This window comes from Triticum dicoccoides, chromosome 6A, assembly GCF_002162155.2.
Source record: "Triticum dicoccoides isolate Atlit2015 ecotype Zavitan chromosome 6A, WEW_v2.0, whole genome shotgun sequence".
In the NCBI taxonomy this organism is placed as follows: domain Eukaryota; kingdom Viridiplantae; phylum Streptophyta; class Magnoliopsida; order Poales; family Poaceae; genus Triticum; species Triticum dicoccoides.
The window spans coordinates 10,533,348-10,545,840 of NC_041390.1; the positions used below are offsets into that span (position 1 = coordinate 10,533,348).

A 12,493-nucleotide genomic window follows, 5' to 3' on the forward strand; every position below is an offset into this window, starting at 1 on the left:
CAACATTTATGTTCACATTGTGGTATCTGCATGAGATGTACATTTGTCATATCACATTTCTTGCCAATATAATTTGAGTGACAGGTATAAATGCTCCGTAGGAACTCACTGGCGAATAAAATCATTCATCCAAGAACTGTTGCACTCAGGGACCTTTCGAAGAGCCAAGGCTGCAGCCTGCGCAGAACGTAGAGGTAAATTTAAAACTGGAGATCACAGAATCCACATGAGCCCAATACGACTTACAAGGCAACAATGTACGTATAAGAACCGGTGAGTACCTTTATAACAAGGTCGTTAATAGATATCTTCTTTCCACCAGATGCTTCCTGCAGTGGGTTCAGTTCCCCTCGTAACCTGTAGCACAACAAAATGAAAAACTCTTCTTTAGACAAAAGTTCGGTACTAAAATTATCCACTGCAAGTTTTACAAAATTAGGCCTGAAACATACTTGATAAGTTTGTCGACACGTGTGTCAACTGTCAAGTAGTAATGTGGGATGGTTTGTTTAGAAGCTAGGAGGCGGTTTGCAGTAACCTGAAAAGAATAAGAGTTAAAACACTACAGGTAGATAGGATCAACGAAAAAAAGTCTCAGCGGCATTTTTCAATGCTGAAACAGGGTAAAAATAGAAACTGGCACTGGGTCGGGTTCTCGATGTAGCCCTTGAACGCTTTCAGGAATTCCGCCCCAATTGCACCTACAGATAAACATCATTATTTGTTGATTTCCCGCCCACATTTCAACTGACTCATGATTTATATTTCACAAAAGATTAAGAGGGTACAATCAATAACCCTGTGATCGCAGCTCATTGTTACTGACATGTAGGAACCAAACTCGTACTGACCATCCGCGCTGCCTGGTATCACCCTCTTCTCAGCTGCTCAAAAAAAGTATCAGGTAAGCACTGAATAAATCCCTATGGGAGGACTAAGGACATCACAAAATGAATAATGGATCAAAGTAGCAGAAACTAGATCTAACTATGCTACAAAGTAGAATACAGAAACAAAAAGCACAGAACATTAGGACAATGTTCAAGTCCTGCCTACAGAACTAACTGAAGGTTACTCAGAAGTAAGAACGGACTAGGATATAGAATGCCAAAGTAAAGGATCATGCAATTGTCTAGGTCAATGTACTGGGCTTCCAATAGCAGGTTCTGGTAAAAGGTCGACAGGACTATGTTATCCATAACAATGGTAAAATACTGACAAATGCCAAACTGTTATGTACACAATGCAAACTAAGTAGCAACAGCATTTTTGTGGCCAACGTATTGGCAGTACATGACGAAAGTGTAACACGGCTTCTTACCAGAACCAATGGCCAAGATTGCTGACTGAGGAGGATTTATAATAGCACAGAACTGTTTAATTCCAAAAGGACCTCCCAAGTTTGATACTGTGAACGTGCCACCCTGAAACAGAGAACGAAAATGGTCAATGAAAAATGTTGTTGATTTCATACTTATCATCTACTATGCGATAAATACCTCGTAATCTTGTGGTTTTAAGCTGTTATCCCTTGCTCTTTGAGCTAACTGCTTCACCTCCTCACCGATTGTACCAAGTCCCTTCTTGTCTGCATCCTGCACCAAAAGTAATAAGTTAAGAGAACGGGGGAAAATGCACAAAACCGAACTAGCTAGCTTTGACTAGCTTACCCTAACTACTGGAACAAACAATCCATGCTCAGTTTGTACAACAACATTTATGTTCACATTGTGGTATCTGCATGAGATGTACATTTGTCATATCACATTTCTTGCCAATATAATTTGAGTGACAGGTATAAATGCTCCGTAGGAACTCACTGGCGAATAAAATCATTCATCCAAGAACTGTTGCACTCAGGGACCTTTCGAAGAGCCAAGGCTGCAGCCTGCGCAGAACGTAGAGGTAAATTTAAAACTGGAGATCACAGAATCCACATGAGCCCAATACGACTTACAAGGCAACAATGTACGTATAAGAACCGGTGAGTACCTTTATAACAAGGTCGTTAATAGATATCTTCTTTCCACCAGATGCTTCCTGCAGTGGGTTCAGTTCCCCTCGTAACCTGTAGCACAACAAAATGAAAAACTCTTCTTTAGACAAAAGTTCGGTACTAAAATTATCCACTGCAAGTTTTACAAAATTAGGCCTGAAACATACTTGATAAGTTTGTCGACACGTGTGTCAACTGTCAAGTAGTAATGTGGGATGGTTTGTTTAGAAGCTAGGAGGCGGTTTGCAGTAACCTGAAAAGAATAAGAGTTAAAACACTACAAGTAGATAGGATCAACGAAAAAAAGTCTCAGCGGCATTTTTCAATGCTGAAACAGGGTAAAAATAGAAACTGGCACTGGGTCGGGTTCTCGGGTTCTCGATGTAGCCCTTGAACGCTTTCAGGAATTCCGCCCCAATTGCACCTACAGATAAACATCATTATTTGTTGATTTCCCGCCCACATTTCAACTGACTCATGATTTATATTTCACAAAAGATTAAGAGGGTACCATCAATAACCCTGTGATCGCAGCTCATTGTTACTGACATGTAGGAACCAAACTCGTACTGACCATCCGCGCTGCCTGGTATCACCCTCTTCTCAGCTGCTCAAAAAAAAGTATCAGGTAAGCACTGAATAAATCCCTATGGGAGGACTAAGGACATCACAAAATGAATAATGGATCAAAGTAGCAGAAACTAGATCTAACTATGCTACAAAGTAGAATACAGAAACAAAAAGCACAGAACATTAGGACAATGTTCAAGTCCTGCCTACAGAACTAACTGAAGGTTACTCAGAAGTAAGAACGGACTAGGATATAGAATGCCAAAGTAAAGGATCATGCAATTGTCTAGGTCAATGTACTGGGCTTCCAATAGCAGGTTCTGGTAAAAGGTCGACAGGACTATGTTATCCATAACAATGGTAAAATACTGACAAATGCCAAACTGTTATGTACACAATTCAAACTAAGTAGCAACAGCATTTTTGTGGCCAACGTATTGGCAGTACATGACGAAAGTGTAACACGGCTTCTTACCAGAACCAATGGCCAAGATTGCTGACTGAGGAGGATTTATAATAGCACAGAACTGTTTAATTCCAAAAGGACCTCCCAAGTTTGATACTGTGAACGTGCCACCCTGAAACAGAGAACGAAAATGGTCAATGAAAAATGTTGTTGATTTCATACTTATCATCTACTATGCGATAAATACCTTGTAATCTTGTGGTTTTAAGCTGTTATCCCTTGCTCTTTGAGCTAACTGCTTCACCTCCTCACCGATTGTACCAAGTCCCTTCTTGTCTGCATCCTGCACCAAAAGTAATAAGTTAAGAGAACGGGGGAAAATGCAGAAAACCGAACTAGCTAGCTTTGACTAGCTTACCCTAACTACTGGAACAAACAATCCATGCTCAGTTTGTACAGCAACATTTATGTTCACATTGTGGTATCTGCATGAGATGTACATTTGTCATATCACATTTCTTGCCAATATAATTTGAGTGACAGGTATAAATGCTCCGTAGGAACTCACTGGCGAATAAAATCATTCATCCAAGAACTGTTGCACTCAGGGACCTTTCGAAGAGCCAAGGCTGCAGCCTGCGCAGAACGTAGAGGTAAATTTAAAACTGGAGATCACAGAATCCACATGAGCCCAATACGACTTACAAGGCAACAATGTACGTATAAGAACCGGTGAGTACCTTTATAACAAGGTCGTTAATAGATATCTTCTTTCCACCAGATGCTTCCTGCAGTGGGTTCAGTTCCCCTCGTAACCTGTAGCACAACAAAATGAAAAACTCTTCTTTAGACAAAAGTTCAGTACTAAAATTATCCACTGCAAGTTTTACAAAATTAGGCCTGAAACATACTTGATAAGTTTGTCGACACGTGTGTCAACTGTCAAGTAGTAATGTGGGATGGTTTGTTTAGAAGCTAGGAGGCGGTTTGCAGTAACCTGAAAAGAATAAGAGTTAAAACACTACAGGTAGATAGGATCAACGAAAAAAAGTCTCAGCGGCATTTTTCAATGCTGAAACAGGGTAAAAATAGAAACTGGCACTGGGCTCTGGATTAATAGGTTAGTCCCAAAAATGATATAAAAGTGTATAATGAAGCCCATAAACATTCAAAACAGTAGGTAATATAGCATGGAGCAATCAAAAATTATAGATACGTTGGAGACGTATCACGCACCAGCCCATCAGGGGTTGGTTCCCACGCCACTTCAGCCCAAGGGGCCCTCCGGGATAGGTGGCCCCACCCGGTGGACCCCTGGGACCCTTCTGGTGGTCCCGGTACAATACCGGTGACCCCCCCAAACTCTCCCGGTGGCCGAAACTGGACTTCCTATATATAAATCTTTACCTCCGGGCCATTCCGGAACTCCTCGTGACGTCCCGGATCTCATCCTGGACTCCGAACAACTTTCAATTAACCGCATACTAATATCTCTACAACTCTAGTGTCACCGAACCTTAAGTGTGTAGACCCTACGGGTTCGGGAGACACGTAGACATGATCGAGATAACTCTTCGGTCAATAACCAACAGCGGCATCTGGATACCCATGTTGGCTCCCACATGCTCCACGATAATCTCATCGAATGAATCATGATGTCGAGGATTCAATCAATCCCGTATACAATTCCCTTTGTCTATCAGTACGATACTTGCCCGAGATTCGATCATCGGTATACCGATACCTTGTTCAATCTCGTTACGGCAAGTCTGTTTACTCGTTCCCGTAACACATCATCCCGTGAACAACTCCTTGTTCACATTGAGCTCATTATGATGATGTCCTACCGAGTGGGCCCAGAGATACCTCTCCGTCATACGGAGTGACAAATCCCAGTCTCAATTCATGCCAACCCAACAGATACTTTCGGGGATACCCGTAGTGTACATTTATAGCCACCCAGTTATGTTGTGACGTTTGGCACACCCAAAGTACCCTTACGATATCCGAGAGTTGCACAATCTCATGGTCTAAGGAAAGGATACTCGACATTAGAAAAGCTTTAGCAGACGAACTACACGATCTTGTGCTATGCTTAGGATTGGGTCTTGTCCATCACATCATTATCCTAATGATGTGATCCCGTTATCAGTGACATCATATGTCCATGGTTAGGAAACCGTAACCATCTATTGATCAACGAGCTAGTCAACTAGAGGCTCACTAGGGATATGTTGTGGTCTATGTATTTACACATGTATTACGATTTCTGGTAACACAATTATAGCATGAACAATAGACAATTATCATGAACAAGGAAATATAATAATAACCATTTTATTATTGCCTCTAGGGCATATTTCCAACAGTCTCCCACTTGCACTAGAGTCAATAACCTAGTTACATTGTGATGAATCGAACACCCATAGAGTTCTGGTGTTGACCATGCTTTGCACGTGGAAGAGGTTTAGTCAACGGATCTGCGACATTCAGGTCCGTATGCACTTTACAAATCTCTATGTCTCCATCTTGAACATTATCATGAATGGAGTTGAAGCGACGCTTGATATGCCGGTCTTCTTGTGAAACCTGGGCTCCTTGGCAAGGGCAATAACTCCAGTGTTGTCACAAAAGAGAGTCATTGGGCCCGACGCATTGGGAATAACTCCTAGGTCGGTAATGAACTCCTTCATCCAGATTGCTTCATGTGCTGCCTTCGAGGCTGCCATGTACTCTGCTTCACATGTAGATCCCGCCATGACGCTTTGCTTGCAACTGCACCAGCTGACTGCCCCACCATTCAAAATATACACGTATCCGGTTTGTGACTTGGAGTCATCCAGATCTGTGTCGAAGCTAGCATCAACGTAACCCTTTACGACGAGCTCTTCGTCACCTCCACAAACGAGAAACATATCCTTAGTCCTTTTCAGGTACTTCAGAATATTCTTGACCGTTGTCCAGTGTTCCATGCCGGGATTACTTTGGTACCTTCCCACCAAACTTACGGCAAGATTTACATCAGGTCTGGTACACAACATGGCATACATAATAGACCCTATGGCCGAGGCATAGGGGATGACACTCATCTTTTCTCTATATTCTACCGTGGTCGGGCATTGAGCCGTGCTCAGTCTCACACCTTGCAATACAGGCAAGAACCCCTTCTTGGACTGATCCATATTGAACTTCTTCAATATCTTGTCAAGGTACATGCTTTGTGAAAGACCAATGAGGCATCTCGATCTATCTCTATAGATCTTGATGCCTAATATGTAAGCAGCTTCTCCAAGGTCCTTCATTGAAAAACACTTATTCAAGTAGGCCTTTATGCTTTCCAAGAGTTTTATATCATTTCCCATCAAAAGTATGTCATCCACATATAATATGAGAAATGTTGTAGAGCTGTCACTCACTTTCTTGTAAACACAGGCTTCTCCATAAATCTGCGTAAACCCAAACGCTTTGATCATCTCATCAAAATGAATGTTCCAACTCCGAGATGCTTGCACCAGCCCATAGATCGAGCGTTGGAGCTTGCATACCTTGTCAGGGTTCTTAGGATCGACAAAACCTTCCGGATGCATCATATACAATTCTTCCTTAAGGAAACCATGAAGGAATGCCGTTTTGACGTCCATTTGCCATATCTCATAATCATAGAATGTGGCAATTTCTAACATGATTCGGACAGACTTCAGCTTCGCTACGGGTGAGGTCTCATCATAGTCAACCCCTTGAACTTGTCGATAACCCTTAGCGACAAGCCGAGCCTTATAGATGGTTACATTACCATCCGCGTCTGTCTTCTTCTTAAAGATCCATTTATTTTCTATGGCTCGCCGATCATCGGGCAAGTCAGTCAAAGTCCATACTTCGTTTTCATACATGGATTCTATCTCGGATTTCATGGCTTCAAGCCATTTGTTAGAATCCAGGCCTGCCATCGCTTCTTCATAGTTTGAAGGTTCACCATTGTCTAACAACATGATTTCCAGGACAGGGTTGCCGTACCACTCTGGTGCGGAACGTGTCCTTGTGCACCTACGAAGTTCAGTAGCAACTTGATCTGAAGTTTCATGATCATCATCATTAACTTCCTCTCTAGTCGGTGCAGGCACCATAGAAACATTTTCTTGAGCTGCGCTACTCTCCGGTTCAAGAGGCAATACTTCATCAAGTTCTACTTTCCTCCCACTTACTTCTTTCGAGAGAAACTCTTTCTCTAGAAAGGATCCATTCTTGGCAACAAAGATCTTGCCTTCGGATCTGAGGTAGAAGGTATACCCAATAGTTTCCTTAGGGTATCCTATGAAGACGCATTTTTCCGATTTGGGTTCGAGCTTTTCAGGTTGAAGTTTCTTGACATAAGCATCGCATCCCCAAACTTTCAGAAACGACAGCTTAGGTTTCGTCCCAAACCACAATTCATACGGTGTCGTCTCAACGGATTTCGACGGAGCCCTATTTAAAGTGAATGTGGCAGTCTTTATAGCATAACCCCAAAATGATAGCGGTAGATCGGTCAGAGACATCATAGATCGCACCATATCCAATAGAGTGCAATTACGATGTTCGGACACACCATTACGCTGAGGTGTTCCAGGCGGCGTGAGTTGTGAAACAATTCCACATTTCCTTAAGTGCGTGCCAAATTCGTGACTCAAATATTCCCCTCCATGATCTGATCGTTAGAACTTTATTTTCCTGTCACGTTGATTCTCAACCTTACTCTGAAATTCCTTGAACTTTTCAAAGGTCTCAGACTTGTGTTTCATCAAGTAGACATGCCCATATCTACTTAAGTCATCAGTGAGGGTGAGGACATAACGATAACCACCACGAGCCTCAACACTCATCGGACCGCACACATCGGTATGTATGATTTCCAATAAGTTGGTTGCTCGCTCCATTGTTCCGGAGAACGGAGTCTTGGTCATTTTTCCCATGAGGCATGGTTCGCACGTGTCAAATGGTTCATAATCAAGAGACTCCAAAAGTCCATCTGCATGGAGTTTCTTCATGCGTTTGAAACCAATGTAACCAAGGCAGCAGTGCCACAAGTATGTGGGACTATCATTATCAACCTTACATCTTTTGGCATTCACACTATGAATATGTGTAACATCACGCTCGAGATTAAATAAGAATAAACCATTAACCAGCGGGGCATGATCATAAAACATGTCTCTCATATAAATAGAACAACCATTATTCTCAGATTTAAATGAGTAGCCATCTCACATTAAACGAGATCCAGATACAATGTTCATGCTCAAAGCTGGTACTAAATAACAATTATTGAGGTTTAAAACTAATCCCATAGGTAAATGTAGAGGTAGTGTGCCAACGGCGATCACATCGACATTGGAACCATTCGCGACGCGCATCGTCACCTCGTCCTTCACCAGTCTCCGCTTATTCCGCAGCTCCTGTTTTGAGTTACAAATATGAGCAACTGCACTGGTATCAAATACCCAGGAGCTACTACGAGCGCTGGTTAGGTACACATCAATAACATGTATATCACATATACGTTTGGTATTGCCAGCCTTCTTATGCGCTAAGTACTTGGGGCAGTTCCGCTTCCAGTGACCATTTCCCTTGCAATAAAAGCACTCAGTCTCAGGCTTGGGTCCATGCTTTGGCTTCTTCCCAGTAACTGGCTTACCGGGCGCGGCAACTCCCTTGTTGTCCTTCTTGAAGTTCTTCTTACCCTTGCCTTTCTTGACCTTAGTGGTTTTATTCACCATCAACACTTGATGTTCCTTTTTGATCTCCACCTCCGCTGATTTCAGTATTGAATATACCTCAGGAATGGTCTTTTCCATCTCCTGCATATTGAAGTTCATCACAAAGCTCTTGTAGCTAGGTGGGAGCGATTGAAGGATTCTGTCAACGACCGCATCATCCGGGAGATTAACTGCCAGCTGAGATAAGCGGTTGTGCAACCCAGACATTTTGAGTATGTGCTCGCTGACAGAACTATTCTCCTCCATCTTACAACTATAAAACTTGTTGGAGACTTCATATCTCTCGACCCGGGCATGAGCTTGGAAAACCATTTTCAGCTCTTGGAACATCTCATATGCTCCGTGCTGCTCAAAACACTTTTGGAGCCCCGGTTCTAAGCTGTAAAGCATGCTGCACTGAACCAAGGAGTAATCATCACGATGCGACTGCCAGGCGTTCATAACGTCTTGAGTTGCTGGGAAAACAGGTGCATCACCTAGCGGTGCTTCAAGGACATATGCTTTCTTGGCAGCTATGAGGATAATCCTCAGGTTACGGACCCAGACCGTGTAGTTGCTACCATCGTCTTTCATCTTGGTTTTCTCTAGGAACGCGTTGAAGTTGAGGGCAACATTAGCATGGGCCATTTGATCTACAAGACATATTGCAAAGTTTTAGACTATGTTCATGATAATTAAGTTTATCTAATCAAATTATTTAATGAACTCCCACTCAGATAGACATCCCTCTAGTCCTCTAAGTGATACATGATCCGAGTCAACTAGGCCGTGTCCGATCATCACGTGAGACGGACTAGTCATCATCGGTGAACATCTTCATGTTGATCGTATCTTCTATATGACTCATGTTCAACCTTTCGGTCTTCCGTGTTCCGAGGCCATGTCTGTACATGCTAGGCTCGTCAAGTCAACCTAAGTGTATTGCGTGTGTAAATCTGGCTTACGCCCGTTGTATGCGAACGTTAGAACCTATCACACCCGATCATCACGTGGTGCTTCGGAACAACAGACCTTAGCAACGGTGCACAGTTAGGGGGAACACAATTCTTGATATTTTAATGAGGGATCATCTTATTTATGCTACCGTCATTCTAAGCAAATAAGATGTAAAAACATGATAAACATCACATGCAATCAAATAGTGACATGATATGGCCAATATCATTTTGCTCCTTTTGATCTCCATCTTCGGGGCGCCATGATTATCATCGTCACCGGCATGACACCATGATCTCCGTCATCATGATCTTCATCATTGTGTCTTCATGAAGTTGTCTCGCCAACTATTACTTCTAGTACTATAGCTAACAGTTAGCAATAAAGTAAAGTAATTACATGGCGTTTTCATTGACACGCAGGTCATACAATAAATTAAGACAACTCCTATGGCTCCTGCCGGTTGTCATACTCATCGACATGCAAGTCGTGATTCCTATTAGAAGAACATGATCAATCTCATACATCACATATATCATTCATCACATCCTTTTGGCCATATCACATCACACGGCATATGCTGCAAGAACAAGTTAGACGTCCTCTAATTGTTGTTGCAAATTTTTACGTGGCTGCTATAGGTTTCTAGGAAGAACGTTTCTTACCTACACCAAAACCACAACATGATATGCCAATTTCTATTTACCCTTCAAAAGGACCCTTTTCATCGAATCCGATCCGACTAAAGTGGGAGAGACAGACACCCGCTAGCCATATTATGCAACTAGTGCATGTCAGTCGGTGGAACCTGTCTCACGTAAGTGTACGTGTAAGGTCGGTCCGGGCCGCTTCATCCCACGATGCCGCCGAATCAAGATAAGACTAGTAACGGCAAGTAAATTGACAAAATCGACGCCCACAACAACTTGTGTTCTACTCATGCATAGAAACTACGCATAGACCTAGCTCATGATGCCACTGTTGGGGATCGTAGCAGAATTTAAAATTTTCTACGCATCACCAAGATCAATCTATGGAGTCATCTAGCAACGAGAGAGAGAGGAGTGCATCTACATACCCTTGTAGATCGCGAGTGGAAGCGTTCAAGAGAACGGGGTTGATGGAGTCGTACTCCTCGTGATCCAAATCACCGATGATCCTAGCGCCGAACGGACGGCACCTCCGCGTTCAACACACGTACGGAGCAGAGACGTCTCCTCCTCCTTGATCAGGCAAGGGGGGAGGAGAAGTTGATGAAGATCCAGCAGCACGGCGGCATGGTGGTGGAAGCAGCGGGATTCTAGCAGGACTTCGCCAAGCGCTACTGGGAGGAAGAGGTGCCACGGGAGGGAGAGGGAAGCGCCAGGGCTTAGGGTGCGGCTGCCCTCCCTCCCCTCCACTATATATAGGGGCTAGGGGGCACATGCCCCCTTGGAGATCCCATCTACAGGGGGGGCCCTCGGGGCGGCGGCCCCCTTAGGGTTTCCAACCAGGGGGCGCATGCCCCCTCGGGGGCAATGGCCCCCTCGGGGGCAATGGCCCCCTAGGGTTTCCAACCCTAGGCTCCTTGGGCCCTTGGGTGGGGCGCACCAGCCCACCAGGGGCTGGTTCCCACGCCACTTCAGCCCATGGGGCCCTCCGGGATAGGTGGCCCCACCCAGTGGACCCCCGGGACCACAACTCTCCCGGTGGCCGAAACTGGACTTCCTATATATAAATATTTACCTCCGGACCATACCAGAACTCCTCGTGACGTCCGGGATCTCATCCGGGACTCCAAACAACTTTCTGTTAACCGCATACTAATATCTCTACAACTCTAGCGTCACTGAACCTTAAGTGTGTAGACCCTACGGGTTCGGGAGACACGTAGACATGACCGAGACAACTCTTCAGTCAATAACCAACAGCGGGATCTGGATACCCATGTTGGCTCCCACGTGCTCCACGATAATATCATCGAATGAACCACGATGTCAAGGATTCAATCAATCCTGTATACAATTCCCTTTGTCTATCGGTATGATACTTGCCCGAGATTCGATCGTCTGTATACCGATACCTTGTTCAATCTCGTTACGGCAAGTCTCTTTACTCGTTCCCATAACACATCATCCCTTGAACAAATCCTTGATCACATTGAGCTCATTATGTTTATGTCCTACCGAGTGGGCCCAGAGATACCTCTCCATCATACGGAGTGACAAATCCCAGTCTCGATTCGTGCCAACACAACAGATACTTTCGGGGATACCCGTAGTGTACCTTTATAGCCACCAAATTACGTTGTGACGTTTGGCACACCCAAAGTACCCTTACGGTATCCGGGAGTTGCACAATCTCATGGTCTAAGGAAAGGATACTTAGGATTGGGTCTTGTCCATCACATCATTACCCTAATGATGTGATCCCGTTATCAGTGACATCATATGTCCATGGTTAGGAAACCGTAACCATCTATTGATCAACGAGCTAGTCAACTAGAGGCTCACTAGGGACATGTTGTGGTCTATGTATTCACACATGTATTACGATTTCCGGATAACACAATTATAGCATGAACAATAGACATTATGTTGTAACTCAAGACGTAAATGACTCGCTCACAATTAATATTTTTTGGGAGTTTCTGTATTTATAGGAATAGAGGCTCGCGACGGTAGAGTAAAAGTTCTAGATTACTTTTTGAGGGGGGGGCTGTATTTATAGGAACTAGCACAAATGCCCGTGCGTTGCAACGGGAGAAACAAACTCACACGCCGAACATGACTCAAAGACCCATGCAGGCCCACATCCTCTACCCCAGCCATGTAATTGCTTATCGTCCTTCCA

General features: G+C 43.8%; 1 protein-coding gene across 1 annotated transcript; it reads right to left on the reverse strand.

Moving 5' to 3' along the window:
- Positions 1-105: 105 nt before the first annotated feature.
- On the reverse strand, positions 106-3,975 carry LOC119315466 (dihydrolipoyllysine-residue acetyltransferase component 2 of pyruvate dehydrogenase complex, mitochondrial-like; the record flags this gene model as incomplete). Its single annotated transcript, XM_037590091.1, has 18 exons — positions 106-177; positions 282-357; positions 644-701; positions 789-884; positions 1,322-1,424; positions 1,500-1,595; positions 1,671-1,737; positions 1,821-1,888; positions 1,993-2,068; positions 2,164-2,273; positions 2,353-2,420; positions 2,508-2,603; positions 3,042-3,144; positions 3,220-3,315; positions 3,391-3,457; positions 3,541-3,608; positions 3,713-3,788; positions 3,884-3,975. Coding segments are annotated over 18 exons (1,488 nt in total), but the record flags the coding sequence as incomplete, so codon positions are not given.
- Between the last annotated feature and the right edge of the window lie 8,518 nt (positions 3,976-12,493).